Consider the following 26442-nt stretch of genomic DNA (forward strand, 5'->3'; position numbering starts at 1 on the left):
CCTAGATTTACAGAGATCTTCTGGGTCAAAGGAAGGCTTTTTCAACAAGTCTTTCTCCTTTTTTAAAAATAACTGCCTCATTTAAACAGGTAAGAACATACTGTACCCTTCAGAATGCATTGGTCCCCTTCCTTAACCATGGGAACTATCCTGTCCTAATTGATTTGATCAAACAGCTTGAACAAACAGGTGGTAGCCACCTTCATTGTTTCACATCTCCTATGCATGCCTTCAAAATCTACTAGCTGAAAAGAATCCATATGAACTGGCCAAGGGGTTGAAAAGGTTACCAACCTACAACAAAATAAATCTGATCACTTTTTCTGAATAAACAGTTAATTACACAGAGCAAACCTCCAGCTGCCAGTTTCCCTGCCCAACATCTTGATAGAGACAGTATGGAAAATTGTTGTCACCTTTTTCTGTGCAGATGGAATGGAGGCAGAAAAGTAAATCCTCTTCTCTGCAAAGATTGCCAAAAAGTAGGATTTCAGATGAGCCTTCAAAAAGACTACACTTCACATTCAATCAAAGCTATCCCAGGAGCTCTTCCCCTTGCACTCCAACCTATCTGCTTCATTGCTCTTAGCTCTCTCCCTGGTAAGCCAAGGGAACAATGTAGCTCTGCCAGAGAGAAGAGGCAGACCACCAGTGTAACCAATAAAATCAATAGGAGTGATAGGCTCAACTGCCCTGGCCATCTCCATGTCCAAAGATCAGCCACAGCTTCAGCAATAACACTGACAGACGGGTGGAAAATTCTCCAACAGCATTCAGAAATTTTAGAGCTTACACTAGAATTTTCATAAGTTTCCTGCCTCAAAATGAGAGAAAAGTCTCATTTATGGTCAGAGGAGTTTCCAGAGATGATAAAAAGGCCACCTGGCCCAATTTTCAGTACAAGGATACATGCTGTCTTGGGGCTATAGGTTACCAACTTCTGCATTAGTGGAAGGACACTACTGAAATATAACCCAGTGTTTCTGAATCACAGTGTAAACAGACACATCTGTATTTGCACTGCCTAAAGAGAAAGGCTGGCAATCACAAAATGGTGCTACACTACACTAAGTGCCTCCCCTGCCAGGCTGCTGATGGGACTTTCTAATCAACTTTGCAATGAATATTTCTTAAATCAAGATACTGGTTCCAGACAATGAATTATAGCACCTGGAGAAGCCAAGACAAGGTGTGTTTATCACCTTTGAGCTTCTTGCTAAGAAAAACAGGAAGCCTTCTATGCACTCCTAAGGTAATCGACCTTTTATTTATGTTGCATAAAAACAGTGGGAAGAAATTCATCTAGCTTAATTTAAGTTGCTCCTAGGTAGAGGTTCCACTACAAACAAGTGGAACACTACCCAGGGAATATCATTCTGAGTGAATCCAGATCACCAAGGTAGTTGTCCATGTAATAAATTGGAGCCTAGGGGAAGATTGGCTGGTTTATAATAAGCCATGGTTCCTCCTTTTAAATCAAGCAAGGAATTTATTAGCATCCTTGTCTTTGCTTCACTGTTAAAGCATAGGAGCTCTGGGAGCACTAACATTACCTGGCTACAATATTTTAGGGAGTACCTTAAAAGTGAGTCTTCCAAGCTTTTCCAAAGCAGTTTCCATCATCTAAACATATGGTTGAGATGTGCAGTTCTCTATTGCTGCTTTGGCAGAGCATTTTCAGATCCCACACCTTTTTTTATGGATTTTTAAAAAAAATAATAATAAAAAAATTGTTTGATCAACAGATAGGAATCTCTTTCCGTTTTGTTTAAGCTTTATAAAATCCAACCTGCTTGGTCAGTTCAGCAAGCCCTGAGAAAATGAGACAAGCTTTGCAAAGACTTGTAAACTGAGTGGGACTGTTAATGCCCAGTTGGAAGGGAGCCACTGGCCACCTTTACATTTTAAAAAAGCAGAAGGTGACTCCATAATGCTTCTTTAAGGTCTTTGTTTTTTTAATGGAAGGACAAATGCTAGCCGATAGAGTTATTACAGCTAGGAAGAGTGGAGGGCAAAAGGAAGAGGGGCCGACCAAGGGCAAGGTGGATGGATGATATTCTAGAGGTGACGGACTCGTCCCTGGGGGAGCTGGGGGTGTTGACGACCGACAGGAAGCTCTGGCGTGGGCTGGTCCATGAAGTCACGAAGAGTCGGAAGCGACTGAATGAATAAACAACCAAAAAAACAGAGTTATTACAACTAATATATGAAATTAAAAGTAAAGAAAAGCAAATCAAAAAGACAGGAGTTCTCAAACAGTGGATCAGGGCCCCCTTGGGGTTCACAAGCACCTTGGGGGCTCCCCATAGCACCTGATCAGCCTTACATAGGCAGCATAGGAAGCTATCAGGTGCCCCAGCTTTGCTGGTTCAAAACCCAGTTGGCAGCTAAGGTTCCAGAAACTCTGAGAACCCCGATCATACATTGATGAAAATGCAGTTCTTCAAAGTTAGTGATTTATTTATTTCTTGCCTAGCCCTAACTAAATAATTACCTATGTTCATGAGTGGAGATGCAAATTCATGTACCAGTTTTGGATTGCCTTTGCATTTGCTGCCATGAATTTCTCTTCATTTCCTGGAAGAGTTTAGAAGAAAACAAATTAAACTTGTTAATATAGCCAGTAAGAACATTGAACAACAACCTGAAAGAAGTCAGAAATTGAACAGTACTGTTCTTGGGCTTTTTATTTTTCTTGACCTTTCATCCAGAACTCATGTTGGCTCCAGCAGTATTTACTCAAGGTGGTGATAACGCTTTGTGCAAAGTTGAAGTCAGTTTGTTCACCACCAGTTAGTAAGTACTCTAATGAGGCAGTGTTTTTTTTATAGGTATAATATAATTTTATTTTTCTGCTTCTCAAGAAAGAGAATAGGAAACAGAAAGCTCTGACACTGGAAAAGTGTCCTTTGCACAAACTTCAGAAGATTTGGCTTTAAAAGATGGTATGACCTGCTGAGGCAGGCTGTTGGGACTGATATTCCTTGGAGACAGCATGCATCTGAGGAGCAAGAACAGCTAGGATCATTCTCTTGTACAGAAGCTCAGAACAAAATGGTATGTTCTCAAAAATATCTCAATCAAATCCTTTCTGGAAAATACCAAAAGGGAATATTCTTGTGTGTGTGAGGGATAGGGGAATTCCTAAGGCTCATACCTACTGCAATACTCATCTAACCCAGCTTTCTCTTTAATTAGGGCAGAAGCTTCTAGAAAACTTACAGATGTGTCTTTAGGCACGAGACTAATTTTACCAGTCTTCTCATGAGCTAGGGCCTGCCTCCTTGATCTTTCTGTTCATGAAGCTATACACATGGATTACCTACACATATCAGGCTTTATAGACTGCATTTCAGCAGGAAGAATAAATGATGACAAGCTTTTTAAAGAATTGATCCAATGCCAGGCATTTTTAAGAATCTGTGCAAACATCTCAAGAAAGGACTTTGCCCACCATTGAGAGTCTGCCTGCCAATTAACAGGGAAAAAAAAATCTTCTTCCAAATCTGTAGCTCCTTGTGCCACCTTGCTAGGCTACTAGAAGAATAACTTACAGGTGCAGGCTGGGCTGGCTATACTCTTAAATGTATAGGACAGTGAGGGAATTAGACTCTGAGATGGGAAAAAGTTCACAAAATAAAAAGAATGAATGTTGTTCTGATGAAAGTTCTCTTCTGCTGCTGATCTGAGAGAGCCTTGCAAACAAATTTGCTGTTTTCTATGAGTTAATACTCTAACAGAAGAGAGTATTTTGTTTCTTTTTAAGGCTCCTTCTCCTTCTCTTCTTTCTCCTTCTCTTTCTGTAGTCCTTTGTAGAATCTAGAGCTTGAGAACAAATATTTCCCCATGTGCTAGGATACTGGCTATTGAGGCTAACCTTTTGGTTCTAAAGGGGAAAGGATTGCTTCTGCCCTAAGGCAACAGAAAAAGTTGCTAAATGTTACCCTTCTCAGGTGTGGTAGAAAGAGAGCTGTGTTAGTCTGTGGGGGAAAATAATCAGGGGGAGTCTGACAGCACCTTTTCCGACTAACAATTTTTTATTAAAAAGCATCAGCTTTCATGAGCTGCATCTGGAAAGCTTATGTCTTCTAATAAAAATTTGTTAGTTGGAAAAGTGCTACCAGAGTCCTCCTGATTTTTTGCCTTTCCAGATACAGGTTTATTGTTTCTAGGTTCGTATCTTGCTGAAGGATGGTGGTGGTTAAAACAGAAGGAATTTGCATTTGGATTATCTGGGAAACTGCCTTTAAAAAAACCTGTCTAATTCATAAGTAGGCAATTGTTTGTGTACTGGGGGCCTCATTGGTTATTTGATCTGTGACTAGGGATTATAAGAAAACATTTACATACACTTGATTCCTCTTCATTTCTCCCACAATTTTCTTCACTGGAAGAATAGGAAACAAATCCTATCTGCCCACTTTCAGCAGCCCTGCTTGCAAACCTGTGTGTGTGTGTGTATGCCTTTGAGTCAGGGGTTTTTGGTTTTTTTTCTTGATTCCTGGCAACTGCCTGGACAAGTCCCTGCAGTTTTCTTGCCAAGGTTTTTCAGAAGTGGTTTGCCATTGTCTCCTTCCTAGGGCTGAGAAAGAGGGACTGGCCCAAGGTCACCCAGCTGGCTTTGTGCCTAAGGTGGGACTAGAACCCTCGGTCTCCCAGTTTCTAGCCTGGTGCCTTAATCCCTAAACCAAACTGGCTCTCTGTAGCTAACCCAAAATATTTGGCAGGAGGAGGGGGAATTGCTTCTTTAAGCCAGTCTTGGCAATGCCATTTAACCAGGAAAAAAAAATTAATGGGGTGAAATAAAATTAGAGAAGGGTATTTTCCTTAACTTTCTCAGAGCTAGGGCCTGTCTGCTTGTAGATTGCTGATTACTCCCTGTGGTGGGGAATCACCAATTTCTAGCAAAGGGCCTCAGAAATAGGGAGAAATCTCAGCAATCATGAGTAGAATTGCTGTTTTCCACTAACCATTAGATGCAGAAAACCAGCTCTCTGTTCCCACTAGGCACCTGATCAGGGTAGCTGGTGGGGAAAATAGCTGAGATTCTCCACTGCACTATTAGGTCATATTTTTTGAGGCCCAGCATTAATCCATGCCCCTTCCCCAGTTTGTGTTCTCTAATCCTACAAAAATCTAAGTATAGAAATGAAAACAAGCATAATTAATATGAAAATTACAATGCCTTTTTAAATGAAGTCTTGAATTTATATAAGAATGGCCCCCCAGGTGCTGATATGCAATACTGAGATTGTTGGATTTGCTTAGCAAGTTGTCTTTAAGCCCAGTGGTTATGGTTTATAAGCTATGGCTTATGGATTAGTGTTATGTACAAACTAGACTACTATGGTGTGTTCTCTAAACTATATTGAAAAGAAACTATGGCTTAGCCTGATAGGTGACTCAGAAATACACTCTTGGAGATTTTTAAATAAAATGAATGAGAGGAGGCCTGTGGAAGAGCAGGCTGCTTAGCAAAATTGCAGACACCTGTGCTGCCTTCTGTCCCTCCCATTAGAGGCTTCTCGCCAGCGTCAGCAGGGAAGAGTTGCCGATAAAGCTGCAACTTTGGCATGGGTGTGGGGGAGATGTGAGGAGACCTGCATTTTGGAGCTCTGCAGCCACCAGCAAACCGAGTACAGCAGCCAAATGAAAGGAGGTGCTTTTCTTCAGAAGAAGTGGATGGTCCAAAAGAGAGAAAGAGAAGTATAGAGGTCCAGCAAGACAAAGCACAATGTAAACAAGGTGTAGGAGCTCTGCATGCTGGCCATTAACAGAAAAAGAAATCTCAGAGAGGGGACTTAAGGCAGAACAGGCTTAAGAAAGAAACATTGATGCATACTAGTAATAGTATAGAGCACAGCGTATAGGAAATTGTAATGGGTAATAGGAGAGCCAGTTTGGTGTAGTGGTTAAGGCATCAGGCTAGAAACCAGGAGACTGAGAGTTCTAGTCCTGCCTTACGCACAAAGCCAGCTGGGTGTCCTTGGGCCAGTCCCTCTCTCTCAGCCCCAGGAAGGAGGCAATGGCAAACCACTTCTGAAAAACCTTGCCAAGAAAACTACAGGGACTTGTCCAGGCAGCCTCTGAGAACTGGACGTGATTTTATGGATAAAAAAAGGTAATAGGTAACAGTAATAGTAACTGAATAGTATATAGTATAAACATTGTCATAGTAATTGAAGAGTAATTGCATATTGTAATAGTAATTATCATAGTAATAGTATAGAGATAGCAATAGAATAGAATGTAGCAAGCACTCACCTATCACTTTTATATGTTCGTTTTACAAAATAAAAGATCTCCCCAATCCTTACAAGGAGGTATAAAGACCTCACCTGTCCAGAGTCCGGTGTGTTTTCTTTCTCTCTCGAGACTGGGTCAGTCCAATTGGGCATGGTAAAAAAAAAGAACCCTTGATAAGGCTGCAAGTGAAAGAAGGCTATGTGGCAGTGGATTGTATATTTTCCAATTAAATTACATGGAGAAGTTTATTGGGTATATCCTGTTTTATATACGAAGTGTAATAGTCAACATCTAATGAATACAAATAAGAAAATCCCCTTTAATAGGATTAAAGACCATGAAGTGCCAAAATAGCATGTATGACTGGCATTTGTATACAATAACTTTAGCTTAATGTTTATCTCCCAAGGCATTAACAAGCAGTAATTGTAGCAGGAGTGGCTTATTTACAACTTTTTCTAAGTAATAGATAATTACAGAAAGCAGTAGCACTTTAACAAATAGAGGCTAAATTGCAAATTAGAAATAAAATTGTGGTGAATACAAATCATGCCACAAACCAAATGTTACTTTTTTTTTTTTGCCCAGCTTTAAGGAACTTATCCAGAATAATTTAGGTTAGATAGCTGATTTGTACTAAATGACTAGTCCAGTCATAACTATAGTTACTAGAGATTAGTCCAAGAGATGTCAAGTACTTTATTTAAAAACTTGATTTTCAGATGAAGGAATTTGATAACAGGGAATTGAGGTCTGAAACTGATTTACTTATTTACTGGGCTTATATATTCTTGATTCTGAATGACTCAAAGCGGTTTACACTGTGATAATTACAACATCACTGTTGTAAAACTAGAAGTAGAATCACAATAAAAACAATTGCCTCTAGATTTCAAAGGTGTTAACTTCAACAATCTCCCTATTTAAAATTATTTTAAATATTTTAAAAATATTTTGATAACTTTAAGCATAATTGGTTTCCTTTGTAATACTGTACAATCTATGAAGTTCTTGGTGCTCTCTGAGCTTGGTTGTTTGCTTGCAGACGTTTCATTACCCAACTAGGTAACTTCATCCGTGCAAGTGAGTGTGGGGTTTGCTGCCTGTTTATATATAGTAGCTTGACCTGCCAGGTTTTTTGGGGGGAGGGGTTTCCTCTTTGGTGGTTCCTTGATTAGAGTATTATTTTCTATCTTATCATTTGTCTGGTGTTGATCCCTGTTTATCTGAGTGTTAGCTGCTGGAGAGGATGTGTTCTGGTCTTTTGGTTTCCTTCTCACCTTATTTATCTCTTTTGAATGCTATGTAAATGTGGTTTATCTCTGTGTCTACTGATGGCTGATTTGTCTGAGTGCCAAGCTTCCAGGAATCCCCTAGTGGTTTTGGATTTGGCTTGTTCGAGGATGCTCACAGTTTCCCAGTTGAAACTATGGTTGAGTTTGTCCATGTGACATGAGATTAAGGACTTTTCATCATGTGTTCTGACTGCTAGTTGGTGTTCATGGATGCATTCTGCTAGTCTTCTGACTATCTTTACAGAGCCTGTATGGGCCAGATCTTTGCTGATTGGGAGATTCAGGCTACACAAGCTCAACAGTGTATAGCTGCATGAGATCCTCCAGTTACAGGCACATGTACGAAAGGGGAAGGAAAAACACTCAGTTTGCCTAGCCTGGCGCCCTCCACGTGCTTGGCTTAGGCTTCCTTGCATTTGTAATCTGAATGGCCATTGTCTAGAAATTCTGGGAGTTGAGTGAACACATCTGGGTGGCACCACATTCAGGAAGGCTGAACTAATCCAATGAAGTTCTTTATGCCTGGCTATGGATGCTGAGGCCAGAACCTGGAACCTTCTACAGTTAAAGGATAAGCTTGGTGATATCTTTTCCCAGTAGAATTAGTCATATGGAATACTAAGTAATAGTTTCACCCAACCAATCCCAAAAATAAATTCTATCACATAATGTTGAAATTTTTTCCATACATATACTGCATTCTTCTTTTGGCCATGTTTATCTGTGTGAGATGGCATTACATAATTTCAGATAAAACCAAGTCTGTTCTCATACCATTCTTCTTTGAGCTTCTCCATACCACCATTTCTTTGCACACTAGAGGAAAGTGATTATTATCATTTTCCCCAGGAAGCTGTTTCTGTTGTATTGGGGAATCCTTGGTGCTCTCTGAGATTTGTGGTTTGCAGAAGTTTCATTACCCGACTAGGTAACATCCGCGCTAGTGAGTGTGGGTTTGCTCCCTGTCTATATACAGTAGATTGCCCTGCCAGTGTTGCCCTCCATGGTAGTTTATTTATTTGTCCAATTTATATAGCCATAAAGTCAACAAGTGGCTGGGCAGTGTACAACAAAGCTAAAACAATAAATACCTAAAAACAGTTATTACTATTAAAACATTAAAATATATAAAAAAAACCAAAGCTAAGGAAAAGAAATAGTAGGCAAAGGGATGTTAATAATAAGGGAGCCACCTAGCAAGTTCACCAGTCCCCTGGGGCCTCCCGGCCTGATGGCCCAACCAGTTCTTGAGGGACCTGCGGAAGATCAGAAGTGATGGTTCCTTGATTAGGGTATTGTTTTCTGCTTAATTGTTTGCCTGTCGTTAATCCCTGCTTGTACTGTTTCCTGTACTTGTACTGTTCTGTTGTACTGAAAATATCTTTGTTCCCTGGCACCTCAACCACCAAAGTGTTTGCTGAAAATGTGATGGCTGATCTTGTCCCTGTCTTCAAGTAATGCTTTATGACAGTAAAAACACAAAACAAAAGCAGAATTTATTTTATTTTAAATATTTATGTTGCTTTTCAGATATTCAACAGCTCAAAGCAGTTTAGAGAAATATTAAACTGCTGAAACTTCAATAAAAATCATACAATAAAACAAAGACAGCAAGTTCAACCACAAAACACTCAAAAAAGCTTGAGAAATATGCTTGATTGCTCCTTGAGATATACTTCATAGAAATTATTAAGTGACATCCTACTTTATCAGATGCCAACTTAGAATAAAGGAACAATAAAGCAAAAAAAGTTGCTGAAGGCTGGTAAAAAGAAACCATTGTAAAATTGTTGAAGGCATAGTAATGCAAGTGTGAAATGGGTGTGGATAGATAGGCTATGCAAATTTCAGAAATGATTCAGAAGAAGTGTTTTACTTCTGAAAGCAAACCTGGAAAAAAAACCCTGAGCAAATCCAAAAAAGCTGCTGTTGCTGCTTTATGAACAAAGAACTGCATCATCTATAAACTCCTTAAAGCAGCAGCAGCAGCTTTTTCAGGCTTGTGTAGAAACTTGAAAAGTTGGGCTGCTTTAAAATACAAAAGGTGCTATTTATAACTTTATAATGTAAAAAGAACAGTAGTTTCTGTTAAGTCTAGAATACTGGGTCCAGACAGGTTAAACTGATCATTTACTGCTTTCTTGATGGAGAGTTTTTAAAATCTGATTTGGGGAAACCCAGTCCAATGCAAACTATTATGCTGATGGACATTTGTATGCTGAAAATTAAGTATACATCGCTGATCTTCACTGCAAGTAAAACCAACAGATACAGTCAAAATTAAATAAAGGCATTGTTTCATACATGGAGGAAGTATGGGAGTTATGCTAACAGAGCTTCCCAGGACAGGAATGCCAAGTATGTCAACAGTCAACATCCACTTAGCACCAAGCTTGGGAAGCCCAAAGCAAGATGCCTGTTGAGCCATCAGAAAGGCGGGGAAAAAAGAAGTGGCCAGATTTAAACAGCAGTGGGTATAAGAGGTGGCTACACTCTCAAATTGACAGGGGACTATCGACTACTGCTTTATTTTAGAATGCAGTGAAGATTCTTATCTAGTCAAATTATCTCTGTCAAGTTAGAGGCAGGGAGGCTGACAGCAAGACGCAGTGAAATAGCTTTCTAAATAGACATGTGTAGCATTACATCAAGAAACACAGCTCTTTGAATACACTTTTGATTGTTAATGACTTTAATTCATTAATATTCTTAGCTTTAACTGGGTTTAATATATATTGCCCAAAGGTCTTACTCGTCATCTAATCATCAACATCACCATAGTTGGTTAAATAGAAGGAACTTTATCTGGAATTGAAAAGAGCTAGGTACATGAGCAGCAGAAAATACAGTGATCAGAAAGGCCTCCGTTTATGTGCCTGCACAGAAGGAGCCAGATGAATCAAGGCCTGGTGCAGTTCAGCAATTGGCAGAAGTCAGTGGCCTTCCCAAGGGAGGAAGCTGAAGCAACAAAACTGCCTTCTGCTGAATGGCCTGCTGTATCATATTTTATTTTTTGTGTTAATCCCTTATTAATTCCCAGAATTCATGCCTAACTCTACTAAAATGGGTGCAGAACAGAACCCAGGATAAAAAAAATCTTTTAGACCTGTGCTGGTAGCTGCAACTGTGGTGGTCCTTCCAAGCATTTTTTGATGCGTGGCCAGGATATCACACAGCTATTCCACATTTGTGGATATGGGTCGCCCGGTGGGGGTGGCTTGAGCTTCAGTGATCCAATCTGAATGTTCTTAGGATTCAATACCTCTTCCTCCATGTTCTTTTTATTCTACAAATTGTTTCTGAGTTAGGTATAAATTTTCCCCATTGCGGTGGATAAATGGTGATGGCACATGGATAAACCTAGGTTTATTCTGTACTGGAAAATGAACAGCCAGCAGCAGGTAAAGATTTCCTGTGTGCCATGTAATCTCTTGCATCAGTAAAGAAAGAAAAAAGCATCATAAAAGAGGAGAGCAAGAAACCCAGATTGCTTGAAATAGGCATATACTCATTTATAGGTATGGATACACAATTTACAGTATATGTAAAGAATTCTGTGTAAATAGAAATATAATACATGCTAGCATAATGGGGAAGACTGAATAAGTGACCTATGTGCCTCATCAGTTTGCTGTCCAGGTCTGAATTCAGAAGCAGACTCAATTTATCAGAAAAATAGTTGTATTAAGCCTCTGCTACTGTAGGTTTAAGGTACTTGAGTTAGTAACCCTATCCAAATGCCAAAGAAATAAAAATCATGCCTTTGCAGATAAATCATTGCTTCATCATGTTCCTTGCAGTTCTTGGTGGCCAAAACAATTGTTTTTTAAATGTTTATCACCCAATAGGAAAACAATTTTTTATTAATAGAATAACCAGTTTAGTTGATCAAGGGAATGCAGTGGACATAGTATACCTTGATTTTAGCAACGCATTTGGTAAACACTTAGATGAGATCCTATTAGAAATGGCAAAATGTCGACTGGAGTACACTATCGTTAGATGGGTACAGAGCTATTTGAACAAGCTAACCACTCTAGTACATCAGTGTTCCATGTCAAGCTGGATGAAGATTATGAGTAATATACCACAAGGTTCCGTCCCATGCCCTGTACTTTTTAAAATGTTTAAAAATGACTTGGATAAGGGGTATAATGATCAAAATCTGAAGCTGGCACAGAGATAGGGGTGATAGCAAACACCATAGGAGCTGTATCAGGATGAAAGAGATTCTTAAAAAGCTGGAACAAGGAGCAGAAACCAGAAGGAAGAATTGCAAAGTTCTGTTTTGGGATGGAAAAAAAGAATGGTAGAGGACCAAATCTGGCAGTAGTACATGTGAAAAGATCTGAGCGTCTTGAGTATTATGCAGCTATGAAAAAAGCAGATGCTCACTTAAAATGTATTAATAGAAATACAGTGTTCTTCTTTATTTGCATTAGTCAGACAACATCTGGAATATTGTGTCCAGCTCTGGGTATCACATTTTAGGAAAGACTGACAAACTGCAGCATGTCCAGAAGAGAGCAACTGAAATAATAAGGGCCCTGGAAGGAAAAATGTACAGGCAATGGTTAGATGCACTGGGTGTATTAAGCCTGGAGAAAAAACTATGGGAAGTTAGATGGACAGCTCTCTCTGGTTGGCAACATCCAAATGTACATTTACAACAGGGCATCTTTTACATTTAATTTGTCAATAATGGTTTTTGGTTTTTAAGATTAACTTGAATTTTGTTCATATGATACAGAGAAGGGTATCTACATAGAGAATAGAAGGCGGGGAGAAGAGCCTTCAAAACAATCTTGTCTGATTAAAAAAAAGAGAGATTAACTTGTATAACTTAATTACTGAAGCAAGTTTTCAGTCAATTACTGAGATACCACTACCTAAAAATCCCCACTATATAACAGATGGCATTCCAGCAGGATACAACTATATATGAGCAAAGAGATGGTATATGAGTAATAATGGCATTTAGAGATGATATGCATAAATTTATGCATAATTGGAATGCAGTGCTTCATACACTTTCACCTATTGAAAAGCTTGTCAGGTATCATACTGGAGATTTTCTCCTATTATTTTAATTATTTGCTTTCTTGTCTGTTGAGATTTTTTAAAATAGAGAAGGGAATAGATCAGGAGGGTGAGTCCCTGGGATGAGCTCAGGGGGCTGGTAAGACAAATAGCATGCCATAAATCTCCTTATAAACATTAAAAGACCATTCCAAAAAGATACCAGAAGATCACATGACCATACCATGAACCCAGAATTTTTTTTATACCTCCAGCAAAGAAAATATGATGTCCATCTTTTCAAGGAGGACACTTCATTCAGATCTCCAGCAAAGTAAGGTATCCTCAAAGATCTGCCCAGCCTCAGTAACTATTGTTATAGAGGAACACCCATGCCTCTTCTTTTTGCTCTGCTTTACTTCTTACATAATCAATTCTTCACCTCAGCATTATGATGTGAGGTAACCTGCCAATGCCATAACCAGCATTGTTTTGATTTGTTGAATTTGACTTGTAGAATTCATTATGCATTAGATTGTTTCAGGCAACCATTTATTTCCTGAACTCACTGATGATATCTGAGGGGAATATTAGATAATCTCCAGATTGCAATTAAGTACTGGCAATTTTAAGTGACTTCTAATAATCATTATAAAATTACCAATGCAGGATACAGAAAAAAAAGTATGCTACTTGTTGGTTGGGGTGGGAACTGAGGGCTTAACTCAATGGACTTATAATTTGAGCCACTGTGACTCTTCTTGTGTCCTTAGAGTGGACAGTATTAATCCAGCTAGACTAACAAAAAGCCACTTCCTACAACTGTAAGGCTAACTATTATCTGAGATATCTTTGGCCTGTGATCAGCATCTTTCTCCCTAACAGGGAATTTTAAATTGCAGGAAATAGTGCCTCTGACATTTGTTCATATGCCTCCCCCAACACCCTTTCTTATGAAGTTGACAAGGCTGTTCTGCAGCACAGAGGATAGTGAAATGCCTTATTTTCTTCACTTCACTTGCTAAATTATTCCCAGTGTGTTAAACAATGTAATTAAGCGCACGTGCTCACATGACAAAAATTCTTTCTGTTCTTCATCAAAAGGGAGTGAGAAGAGAGAAAGACGTGTCATGTGTCAGCCCCAGCCTTCAAGCTCTGTTAGTTTTAATTTGGGCTGTGGAATTAGTCATCAGTTTTGCTGGGACTGTATTATGAGAAATAGATCTTTGCATGCAGTGGCTTGAGACCTGTTGCAAATGAGTATTTGTTAAGGGGAAACCATTCTCTTGTCACGTTATGCTACATTATGTAAGATTTATTTCCATTGTAGGAGAAATGGCACCTGGAAAAAAGTGTTAATTCTTGGTGTCAGTGGAAGCTTATTTCTGAATGTCATCCAATTCCTTCTTTAAGAAGGAACAGCCTTTCTTATTTGAATCGACGTAGAAATTAATTAATTAATGGGAAATGTACCTTCTTGGCAGAGAGTTTATAGCTGTTCTATCCCCAAGTGCAAGACGCAAAATCAGTCTGCAAACCATCTAACTCTAAATGTATTGCTTGAGGTCTGCAGCCATCCAGTTCATGGGGTGAGGGCTTAAAGAAAGATGAACTCTGGGGAAGCTTTGAAGTTGGTGGGAATGCTCAGCTATATAAAGCAATCTAATCCTGACTCATTATTTTAGTCAGGTTCATAATTCATTTTCATCAAATCAGATGGTGCCCGGTGCTTGTTAATTATCCCAGTGGTTTCACTTTTATTGGGCAAAGCATTTGTAGGTAGAACCAACTGGATTGGAAACTTTGGATTTTTTTCCATGTGAAGGAGATCCCACTTGAGACAGATCCAGTTCTGTATGCACAAGGTCATCAAGTGCTTCCCCAGTTTGGCATGCATATCACTCAACCCTGGACAGTACACTTTTGTTTTTCCTACATAGCCCAGCTGCTTCTATCAGATCGTGATCTTTAGCAGAATATTTAATCTACTTGATCTTCAGAGAATAGGAAGAAGGACTCCTCTGGATTGTATGCATGCTCTCCCTGTAAAAGTTGTCAGGAGACTGAGAAAATGAGAAGAATTTAGACAAACAACCAACAAATAAGAGGCAGGTTTAATCGTAGCTTATCTCATAAATGGTGGCTCAGCCCTGGCTGCAGAAAAGCCCAGGAAGAAGAGATTCAGAATGTTCAGACAGTCTCTGCCCAATAATAATAATGATAAATGACGGATGGATGTTATCACAGTTTCCAAGATTCTGTACTTTACTCCTAATCTGAGTATTAACACACCTTATTGCAATCTGGGCAGTTTTGCTTCTTCAATTGTTCTCTGCTAAAAAGTGCTTGAGACTACTCTCCAGAAATCTTAAATGCAGCCCTGAGCCACCACAGTGTCACCAATCCCTAGGTTAAAGCTAATCAATCATAAGGAAACAGAATTCTAGAAAAAGTACCCACTATTGACTTTTTCCCATTTAAATGATAATAATTGCTTCTATGTTTCTCTGCATAAGATCAGTGCACAGTTCAGACAAATCCTCTTGGTTTGGTGATACGAAAGCAATCTCTTTTTCAGTGAGCTGCAGTTCTTAGACTTGTCAGCTAATGAAATTCTTCTCCATTCCCTTTCTTTCATTATAGAAGAAGGGGAGGAACCTGGTTCTCAAGCAAAACCAAGCAACTGAAGGAAGCCCAGCTTTCCCTTGGCAATTTAACAACCAGGACTTTGTTAAACTGCGAAACTACTGCCTGCATCAGGGCCTGCTTTTTGAAGATGATACATTCCCAGCAAATAGTGATTCCATTGGACTTAACTTGCTTCCACGAGGGACACTGGGAAAAGTACAGTGGTTTAGACCACCTGTGAGTAGTGACAAAACCCATTGTGCCCGGGGCAGTGTTTTCAACCTTGGCAACTTTAAGTGTGGACTTCAACTCCCAGAATTCCCCAGCCAGCTATGCTAAATAAACATTTCTTAAAGTTGTCAAGGTTGAGAGATACTGCCCTGGGGTATCTGTATATGTGTGTAGTATATATGGGAATTACCTGCTTGGCATGACATCCACTCCTAGGTTCTTGAAGTACAGGAAACACAGATGATAAGCACCTTCACAACCCAAACTAACCACAAACTACTTCTACTCCTCATGTGTGTCTGCTTACCCTCCCTCTTACATTCCTCTTATAAGAAGCAACCATAATTTGACAGGTGCAAATTCTGCTGTCTTCTTCCTGTCAGTTGTTCATTGAACTAAGCTGAAAGTGCTTTATTTGATGTCAGTCTTCCGAGGAAAGAGCTTCCTTCCTGACTTTTTTAGCCTATGGAACAGAGTTTAAAAAATGAATCAACTTTGAATTCTAAAGAGCATTTCTTTAACCCAACAGTCAGCAACATATACCTTCCAGATATTTTGGATTAATTAATGATTGGCTATGCTCCCTGGGACTGCTGGGAACTGCAATCCTAACTTCCTGACTAATCTAACTCATCCTAACCTTTTTTCAGCAGCCAGTTGGGTGTTGGGTTAAGTTTCACTTAAACCCATCTTCACCTCAGTAACAGTACTGCCCAGTTAAATATCCAAGTCTGAACTTTTCCTACCACCTTCTCTGAATAGCCTATAGATTATCTCCATGTAGCTCAGGTGCTAATTGTCTTCAATTCTTCATCCATCCATCCATTCTTAAGCATATTTGACTTTAAAATAACTACCACTATAAAGTCAACAGACCTGAAGGACCAGGTTGGGGACAGATCATCCTGAAGAAAATCTATCTGGTCACTGAGAGTTGACACCAACTTGATGGTACATCTTCATCATCATAAAGTTGGCCAAAACATTTCAAAGATATTAATATAAGTAAAGCTTTGTTACACAGTCTCTGGACCACAGACCTTTTGGTTGGAGTAGCAGCAGGTAACTGGAGTTTTAAAAAAATCATTAATTTGGAAAACCCAAAGGTTTTGGAATATGATAACTGGACTCCTTTTGTGCTAGACATCTCCAGGAGATTCTTGATTTTTGCCTAAATGTGGTCAAAATTGGGCAAAGGCACTTTCAAGCTCAGTGCTGCTGCCAACAGGTAAACTGCAGTTTAAATAACTCTTGACATAGCACTTGAAACTTTCTAGAAGTTAAAAGGTATGATAGTTATTTTCATATAATTAATAGTCACATTTTAAAAAGAGCAAGTGGTTCAAGTGTAGCCTGTGTTCTGAGAGCGAGGCTGCTGCTGTACTGGTTTATCAGTATGGAATATCTCACTCTTCTCCCATCACAGCATTTCCCTTTTCCTCTTTCTTAAAATTAATTAATCACACAGTTTATAGGAGTCATTTCCCTGGCTGTTTTGCAAAGAGAAGACAAATGGTGAAGCTCAGTTGCAGGCCAGAAGCTGTTTTGCATTTAAAAGGCTACATATGTCATTCTATACAAATTAATAAAATCTCAGTGTTAATTTTAGTTGAAGGCTCCAGTGAACAATTACATCAATCCACATTCATCAAAACATCCATTTTGCCCAACAGTTATGTTGTTTCTCAGCTGTTTTTCTTTGTTTCTCCTGCACAAAGATTAGTTTTTGAAAAGTGATGGTAAAGAAAGAAGAGCACGTCAGTTGAAGATGTCCCTGTTCGTTCTGCATTTTTTGAGTCATGCCGTATCTGGTTATTTAAGTGACAGATAACATTTTTTTAAACCACCATTACCCTTCCAAATCCAATACAGCAGTTGAGGAGTGAAACAAGTTTCAATTTTACCTCATTCATTGACAAGAGAATTGCCAATTACATTCAGAGCCTGGAATCTTTATGGCACAAAGCAGAAAGAACACAGCTTGATTTGCAGATGCCAGGCAATGCTGACAGCTAGCAGCAGCTTGTTTTGACTTGTAAAGTGAGCCAATTTGACAACAGGAATCCCCAAAGGGAGCAGGACTGGAACATAGAACTGTCATTCTTGACACACCCTGAATTCCTCACTCTTTATTCATAGGTGTGTATCATTGGAGCCATTGGACTTTTATTTTACTTAAAAAGACAACGTTAACCTCAAACTGAGCTCAGCCCTAGTGCCTGCATTCCACACAGTTTTCTTGGAGATATGCCACAGCTTTCTTCCAGGATGTTTTTCAGTGTTGCCATCTACCCAACTGCCCTGGAATTTCTTGATGGCTTCCCATCCAAGAACCAACCAAGGCCAAATCTGCTTTATGAGTTCAGCCATACTTTGCAGGGGCTGCCACCTGCCAAAGTAACTTGGTTTAAAATTAAATTTCTTATGAAAAACATAATCCAGTTTGGTCTAGTGGTTAAGGCAATGGGCTAGAAACTGGGAGACCGAGAGTTCTAGTCCTGCCTTAGGCATGAAGGCCGGCTGGGTGACCTTGGGCCTGTCATGTTGGCAGAGTGCTAGAAAGCATTTGGCCCAGGAGAGATCAGAAAAGTCACACACCAGGCATTTCTATAAAAATATTTTTATTTACAGAAAACAAACATATTTAAAGGCTGTTTGCTGAGAGGAGAGATTTCTCTCAGCTGCATATTCTCTGCAAGCCTACACAGAAGGGAAACTGAAACTAAAACAAGTCCAGGCAAGTTCGTCCCTTAGGCAATGCAACCATTAACATGTGAAAAGGGGACAATTAAATTCAACCTCTTCACCCAGCCGAAATGATTAGTTACCATAGTAACCTTAATCTGTAGTAGAAAACATATTAACACTCCCCTTTTTATACTACAGAATGAGATGCAAACCAATTTGCTTTAACAACTCTGTATGTCTTTCCATTCACATTATTTTAACATTATCTCCCCTTTGGTGTAACAGAAAGCTACCATCCTTCTTCCTGTGTATTTCCAAATGGTTATTTGTTAATATCTAGGTTATTTGTTACAGTTCCAAGGCTTTTTAATGTGAAATGGCTTTTCATGCAGTCTTCAAAATCAAGCCTTTGTTTTTCTGTTGGTGTGAACAGCAGCAAATCATTATCATAAATGCACAGATACATACAGCCTTGTTTGTCTTTCTTCATATATACACATCGATCTGCTTTTCCTTTTTCAAAACCAAAATTCTGCAGTTTTTCATCTAATTTTTGGTTCCAGGATCTAGCAGCTTGTTTTAACCCATAGACTGACTTCTGCAGTTCACAGACTAGATTCTCCCCTTTTTCATAGCCAGGGGGTTGCTGCATGTATAATTTGTGGTCTAAATCACCATAGAGAAATGCAGTTTGAATGTCATAGTGGTGAACTGACATTCCTTTGTGTGCAGCAATTTTTAACAGTAATCTAATTGATTCACCTTTAGTAACTGGTGCAAAAGTCTTGTCAAAGTCTAAATCTTTCCTTTGAGTGAACCCTTTTGCAACTAACCTTGCTTTATATTTTTGGATTTTGCCATCAGCATCCCTTTTCAGTTTGAAAACCCACCTGCAACCTAGACAACGTTCATTGGGAGGTAGATTTACCAGTTTCCATGTTTTATTTTCTTTCAAGGATGCTAACTCCTGTTGCATGGCAGAATGCCAATTTTGTGCAATCTCAGGTGGCAAAGCATCCACTTGTTCTAAAGACTCAGGTTCTGTGAATATGTGAAAAGCTTTTACTGTTTCAGCCTGAAAACATGATGGAGGAACACCTTTATTACTCCTCTGAGATCTGCGAGGTAATACAGGGCTTAAATTTTGACTCCTATCACTTTCCTGAGAAGCATCTGTCTCATCAGACAGATCTTCAGTTTGCTTTTCTGCTTTAATGTCCTCATCAGGCAAAAGATCACCATCAGCAAGTCCTTGCTGTTCTCTTGTGGTGGTCAGATCAACTGGAGAGCTAGAATTTAATCTCCCCCAGTTTTGTTCAGCAAAAGGAGTGCTTTTGCTAATTATTAATTTCTTTCCCATTATGAACCTGTAGCTCCTTTGGCTTTGTTCATAGCCAACAAAGATGGCTTTCTTTGTTGTGGGGCCTCCTTTCCTTCTCTGTTGTTTTGGAATATGAACCCAAGCAGTGCTACCAAACACTCTAAGATGGTTTACCTTTGGTTTCACACCATAAAACAAATGGAATGGAGTGTCCTGAATCACAGTTATACAATCTGTTTTGTACATAACAGGCAATAGATATGGCCTCTCCCCAATTCTTAAAAGATAAATGTGAATCTTTCAGCATGCATTCCATTGCATTTTGCAAGGTTCTGCCCTTTCTTTCAGGAACACCATTTTGCTGAGGGGTGTAAGGGTTAGAAATAATTTGTTCTATCCCCTTATCCGCTAGGAACCTTTTGAATTTGTGAGAAAGGTACTCTCCTCCTCTATCACATTGGAGTGCAGATACAGGCCTAGGGAATTTTCCATTTGCCCATGTCACAAAACCTTTAAATTTCTCAAATGCCTCATCTTTGTGTTTTAAGATGTAGATAAATGTGTATCTTGAGAAATCATCAATGATGGTCATTGCATACCTTGCTTGTCCAAGACTTGGAGCAAAAGGACCAATAATGTCAGAGTCTACGATTTCCAAAGGTCTAGTTGTAACTCTGTCACTGTGCTTACTCACAGGAGCTTTTAGTGTTTTGCATTCTTTGCAAACTACACAGTCTAAGAATTTATCACAGGGTTTTATCTTTAGGTCAGCACACAGCTGTGGCATTTGTGCTATATACTTGAAATTAGCATGACCAAATCTCCTGTGCATCAGGTGTACACATTGGTCATGATATGGAGTGTTGCCAACTGCAGCCTTGCAGCTTGGCTTCCTTGCATTTTGCACAATGTACAAGGAGTCTTTTAATATACCAGTAGCACACAATTTTCCATTTTTACATATCTCACAACCATTTTTCTTAAATGTTATGATATACCCTGTTGCAGCCAATTGTTCCACAGATAAAAGGTTTGATTGTAAATTTGGCACATACAACACACCTTTTACAGTTTCTCCTAAGCAGGATAAATACAAGTCACCTTGTCCCATAATTTTGGTCATAGACCCATCAGCCAAAGATACACTTTGTCTTTCAGTTTTAGACAGTGACACAAAAGAGCTTTTACAATTACATAAATGACAGTTGGCCCCAGAATCTAACACCCATACATCAGAATTACCCTTCTCAGCAACCTGTGCAATTTGGGTTGTCTGAAGAGCCTTCTTCTGTGTTGTCCTTGCGTTCTTCTTCTCTGTCTTTCTACTCTTGGGTCTCAAGGCACAGTCTTTCTGCAAATGTCCAGCTGAACCACAAGTGAAGCATCGCTGGCTGGCTAGTGCTGTGGCCTTAGCTTCCTTTCCCTTCTTTTCCCTTGTTTTCTGGTACTGCAGCTTTCCAGAAGAGATGTGGGGGGATCTTTTCTCTCTCTTCTCCCATTCAGCGAGTAAGTGCTGTGTAACATACGATGGGGTGAGGTCTGCTTCAGGCATAGCCTCCAGGGTAAAAATCAGCATGTCCCACGTTTCATTCAGTGAGGACAGGAGGATATAGGATTTTGTGAGAGGTGTAAATTCCATTCCTCTCTCCTGCAACTCAACAAACAGCTGCTGAATATAATGCAGGTGCTCAGGAAGGCTATCTCCTTCTGCAAGGTAGGCTTTGTACAGCTTTTTTGTCAGGGTAACTTTACTCCCTGCTGTTGCCTTTATATACAAGTCTCTCAAAGTGTCCCAGAGTTGCTTTTCAGACTGCATACCTTGCACGTGGACTAGCTGATTGTCTTCAACTCCCAGGATAATGGTGGCTCTAGCCTGCTCATCCTGTCTCAGCCATTCAGCACTGGAATTTGGGGGGGTTTGCTCACCAACTGGCAGCCAAAGATTCTCTCTGCGAAGATACATCTCCATCTTCAGGGCCCAATTCAAATAGTTGGTCTCTGATAGGCGCTCCAGAGGCATCGCTGAGGGCTGGGAGGTAGCCATGGCTTCTTCCTTCTTTTGCAAGTCACCTCAGCTGGCTTCTTTGTCCTGCAGACCAGCAGTGACTGGAAAATCTCCAGGCAGGTCCAAGGAAAATCTTCACAGGTCTTTGCTACCTGCCTTTAAATTGTGCATGAGGTGTGGAGCTGATCTCTCTATTCTCTCTGGGTTTTACTGGGCTTTCTGGGTTTACTGGGCTGCTTACTGGGTCCATAACCTGTTGGCAGAGTGCTAGAAAGCATTTGGCCCAGGAGAGATTAGAAAAGTCACACACCAGGCATTTCTATAAAAATAATTTTATTTACAGAAAACAAACATATTTAAAGGCTGTTTGCTGAGAGGAGAGATTTCTCTCAGCTGCATATTCTCTGCAAGCCTACACAGAAGGGAAACTGAAACTAAAACAAGTCCAGGCAAGTTCGTCCCTTAGGCAATGCAACCATTAACATGTGAAAAGGGGACAATTAAATTCAACCTCTTCACCTGGCCAAAATGATTAGTTACCATAGTAACCTTAATCTGTAGTAGAAAACATATTAACAAGTTACTCTCTCAGGCCAACTCACCTCACAGGGTTGTTGTTGTGGGGAAAGGAGGAGGAGGAAGGAGTATTAGGTATGTTTGCCACCTTGAGTTATTTATAAAAGTAATAAAGGTGGAATAGAAAAGAAATAAATAATTGTTTTTTACAATTCTTCCAAAGGACAATGCATTCAAGAATTCATTGGGATGTTCTCAGAGTAGACTCAGACATATTGTGAGGTACTTGGGGTTCTCTGAGTTGGCTTCTCTTCCTGGAGACAAGAAGTGTGGGAGAGTGGAGCTCTTTATAGGTGGTAGCCTGTCTTACCAGCCTTGATGGGAGATTCTGCTTATCAAGGAATTGGTTAATAGGTAAGTGATGAGGAAGGAGGTGTTGGGGTCCTTTGCTTCTTTCCTTGAACTTTGGTTGCTTTCTTTCAATTAGAAACTGAAACCATCAAAAATGCAAGAGAATTCCTAGGGGCATGGCACTGGCACTCTGATGAATCAGCCATTAACAGATACACTTAGATAAGTGCTATCTATAAACTATTCCAGAAGGGAAGCAGCCTAAGGTGAAAGAAAAAGGCAAGTAGATCTAAACACATCCTTCCTTGTTACACCCCTATTAACCAACACCAGAGAAACAAGAACAATTAAAAAATAGACAGTACCCCATCCCAAAATCAATCAAGGAAGAAGCAATACCCCAGTCAAGGCTGGTAATACAAGCATATTACAATACAGATAAACAGCTAGCAAACTCCATTCCCCCATGCACTGATGATGTTACCTAGCCTGGTAATGAAATGTCTCCAGGAAGAGAGACAAGCTCAGAGAACACCAAGGATTGAACAACTCATCCTTGAGCTACATATATTCTCCACTATGGCAGACATGTATCGTGTCATTGGTTTGCCCATAATCAAAACCACACAACCCTGTGTGTTATGCTTAAAATTAAAAATACTACCTTTTAAAAATCTAGAATACCTTTATATAGAAATTTGATACTAGTTTACACTTCCATCTGATCCAGTGGCTTGTTATATTACACGTTCATCATGATGGATAGGAATTAACACTGACCAGGTAGCTACTTCATTGATGAGGCTTAATGAAGATGACCTTGAATCAAGCTGAATTCCTGGTAACTGCAGTTTTCTTGGCAACAGCATGGAAGTGGTTTACCATGGCTTCTTCCAGGATGATTTTGTAACTTTCCAGTCTAGCTCATAGTTCTGATATTCTCTGGTCATCTTCCATCCAAGAATTTATCAGGCCCAACCTTGCTCAACTTCCACACAAGATCACCTAGCTACTCCCTGCTGCTGAGACATCTTTGTTATGCACAATTCATTGCACATTGCACAATTCATTTCACCTTTTAAACATCCTTTTAAAATCCTCATGACATGGCTCAGTGAATTCCAATCCATGCAATGATCAAACCGGGACACTGTGAGTTCTAGTCCCACCTTAGGCATGAAAGCTGGCTGGGTGACTTTGGGCCACTCACTCTCTCTCAGCCCAAGCCACCTCACAGGGTTGTTGTTGTGAGGAAAATAGGAGGAGGAAGGAGGATTAAGTATGTTCACCACCTTGAGTTATTTGTAAAAATAATAAAGGTGGGATAAAAATTCTTTAAAACAAAGCACCTTAGTACCCTCCTGGTATGTTGGATTATGACTCCTAGAATCCACAAGCAGAGTGGCCAAAGGCTAAAGAGGATTAAACTGCTTCCTTTTTAGTATCAGTGGATGCTTAAGAATTCTCTCCTTTCAAGTTAGTCTCTTCTGGGCCTCTGGCCATTTGAGGAATTTGGAAACATAAAAGTGAAAGAGACATGGGTTGCTAATCTTGTTGCCGACTCCAGCAACTTGATTGGCAGATATTAGCAGTAAACTAGCTGGATTTTATGCCATTTTGGTTAGCTAAGTTAACTCGTAATTTATTTTAAAACTGGAAATCAATTAAGATGCTGGATGGGGATTACTATAAATGTGTGTTAAAATATAATAGAGTTCTAGCTAAATTAAGCCAAACAATATTAATGATTTTTATTTCATCTATTTTTAAAAACATTTTAAGTGGCCCTGCTCCTTAATGAGGGTAACCCACCTATTGTGTACTGAACCTGCTATCCAAGGTTTCATCAGTTAGGTTTCATCAGTTAACCCTAACCCTGTTTGAACCTCAGCTACGCATCTATTTCATTTGTCTGTTAGGACTTTCATGGATGTGCTCCACAGCTTGGGGAACAGAAGTTTAGGTGCCCCACTGAGAAGTCTCTGTTAACTGTTTTATTTGGGTTTATCCTCCGTGACCACTGGTTGTTTTTTTTTTAAGTCTTTGCTAATATTGGGTTTTTTAATTGTTTTAATGTGTTATAAGCTGCCCAGTTGCATTCATGAGATGAGTGGCCATATTGGAGAGAAAGAGGAAGAGAAAGAGAGAAAGGGAGAAAGGAGCGGTTGGGATTTTTCTTCTTTTTCAATAGCTTTTAGATGATGGGTTGTCAGAAAGGGAAGAAGGAACATGCTTCTTTCATTATAGCTCTTTCATAAGATCTTCCAGAAAAGTATCCTTCATCAGCACTATCCATAGCATCTTATCTCAAATTTCTCTGATGTCTAAATCTCTCTCCCCCTCTGCTCCATGTACAGTACAGTACAATAGTACAGCCTGTGCCAACCAACCAGAGATGTAACAAGAATCAAGCTTAATGTGCTGCCCACTATAGAAAAGGTTAATAAAATCACAATGGATTTTCTGGCAAGTTTTCTTCTTTGGCTGAATTCTGCCCTGGGAAAAGAAAACTGACCTGAGGGTGCTGAGTCATGCCCTTTTTTGAAAAGGTCTCCTGCTGGAGAAGCTGAATTGATACAAATACTAACATCACAGAGTGTTGTTTCTTCTTCACAGCCATCAAGTACGGTTCAAAATCTGCACTGAATTTATTCAGATAAATAGGTAGTGACATGTCTTTCATGAAGGAGTCACAGTCAGGAAATGTTGCTCCACTTCTAGTTGAGCTGAGGGAATGCAAGTAACAACTGGATTTTTACTTAGGGATATTGAATAAGTAGGCCAAAAAGGCCCACTAATGCTCATAAAAACATATCAAATTATATTACATACAACACAACAGAAACAGTATTGAATAGTTAGGAGCCCAGCTTCCTAATACTAGTGACTGATGTTGAAGTTGATGAAGGACTAATGCAAAATCCATAGCTTTACATGCTGAGGACTATGCTTTTCTGGATTGCACGCCAGAAGAAAAGTAGGACCAGGACAAACATTGGGTCAAGCAAGGAGAATTTTTTTTTAAAAAATGCTTATATTTTTACTTAAACACAGTTGCTATGAGTATTTTCCATGTGTTTAAAATTGTTCCTCTATCAAAACTTAAAGCCAAAAAATCACCTGAAACAGAGGATCATTGAATCTCAATCTTGCTAGGGTTGAATCTAAGCCTGTTCCTGCCCATACAAACTTCAAAAACCTCCAGACACTAAGACAGAACCCCAACAGTATCACTTGGATGGCCCAGGCTTTAGATATGCAATTATGTATAATGTGCATATTGATGATACCCGACCCATGCTGTCAGATGATCTTATTCAGTGGCCCCATGTAGATGTTAAACAGGAGCAAGAAAAGTGTTGACCATTGAAGAACCCCATAAAGCAAGGGCCTCAGGATCAATTTCTCCCTTTACTAGTACCAAATGACACTGACCACAGAGAAAGGAGGAGAACCACTCTCAGCTCTCAAACACAGTACAGAAAGATTCAGTGACAGATGGTATCAATAGCTACCAAGAGATCAAGAAGGATCAGGAGAATCACATTATCCCCCCTCCTGGTCCTGCCTGGTCCTGCCAGAGGTCATCCACTAGCACAATAAATGGTATCCTCAGTTGAAACCTGATTGAAAAGGTCCAGATAACCTACTTCCTCCAGGTATCACCATCAGCTATACAACTTTATCCCAAAAGGGAGGTTTGGAGACTAGCTGTAAATTATCTAACACTATTGGGTGCAGTAATGGCATCTTGATGAGAAGACACACCACTTCTTTCAAGACAGATGGAACCATGCCCTTATTAAAGAATGAATTTACCATCACTTGGACCCAACCACGTCACCTTCCCCAAAACAGCCAAGAGGGTCATGGATCTAATGTGCAAGTATCCACACTGACTGCCTACACTATTTATTCCCTTGCGACTCACAGGTTCAAACTCTTTCCATATGACAGATCAGGACCCCATCTCAGGCAACTCAGTAGGATAATTACTGAGATAAATATCTCAACAGATAATTTCCTTTGAGTACTATAAACTCACGTGGCTCTTCAAGGAGGGTGGGGATAGGAATTCTAGCCTTAAGGAGTCCCTGAGAGTTAATTACATTGTCTAAGGAAGATGTGGAAGAGCCATCACT

General features: G+C 39.7%; 1 protein-coding gene across 1 annotated transcript in view; it reads left to right on the forward strand.

Moving 5' to 3' along the window:
• Window positions 1-2852: 2852 nt before the first annotated feature.
• The window catches only part of CAPN13 (calpain 13), a 98837-nt gene continuing 75247 nt past the window's right edge, over window positions 2853-26442 (forward strand). The window contains exons 1-2 of the mRNA XM_063289384.1: window positions 2853-3057; window positions 15204-15425. Coding sequence (XP_063145454.1) covers window positions 3055-3057; window positions 15204-15425 — 225 coding nt within the window. The 5' untranslated portion in view covers window positions 2853-3054. The remainder of the gene's footprint in view (window positions 3058-15203; window positions 15426-26442) is intronic.

This window comes from Candoia aspera, chromosome 1 (genome assembly GCF_035149785.1).
Source record: "Candoia aspera isolate rCanAsp1 chromosome 1, rCanAsp1.hap2, whole genome shotgun sequence".
Classification (NCBI taxonomy): domain Eukaryota; kingdom Metazoa; phylum Chordata; class Lepidosauria; order Squamata; family Boidae; genus Candoia; species Candoia aspera.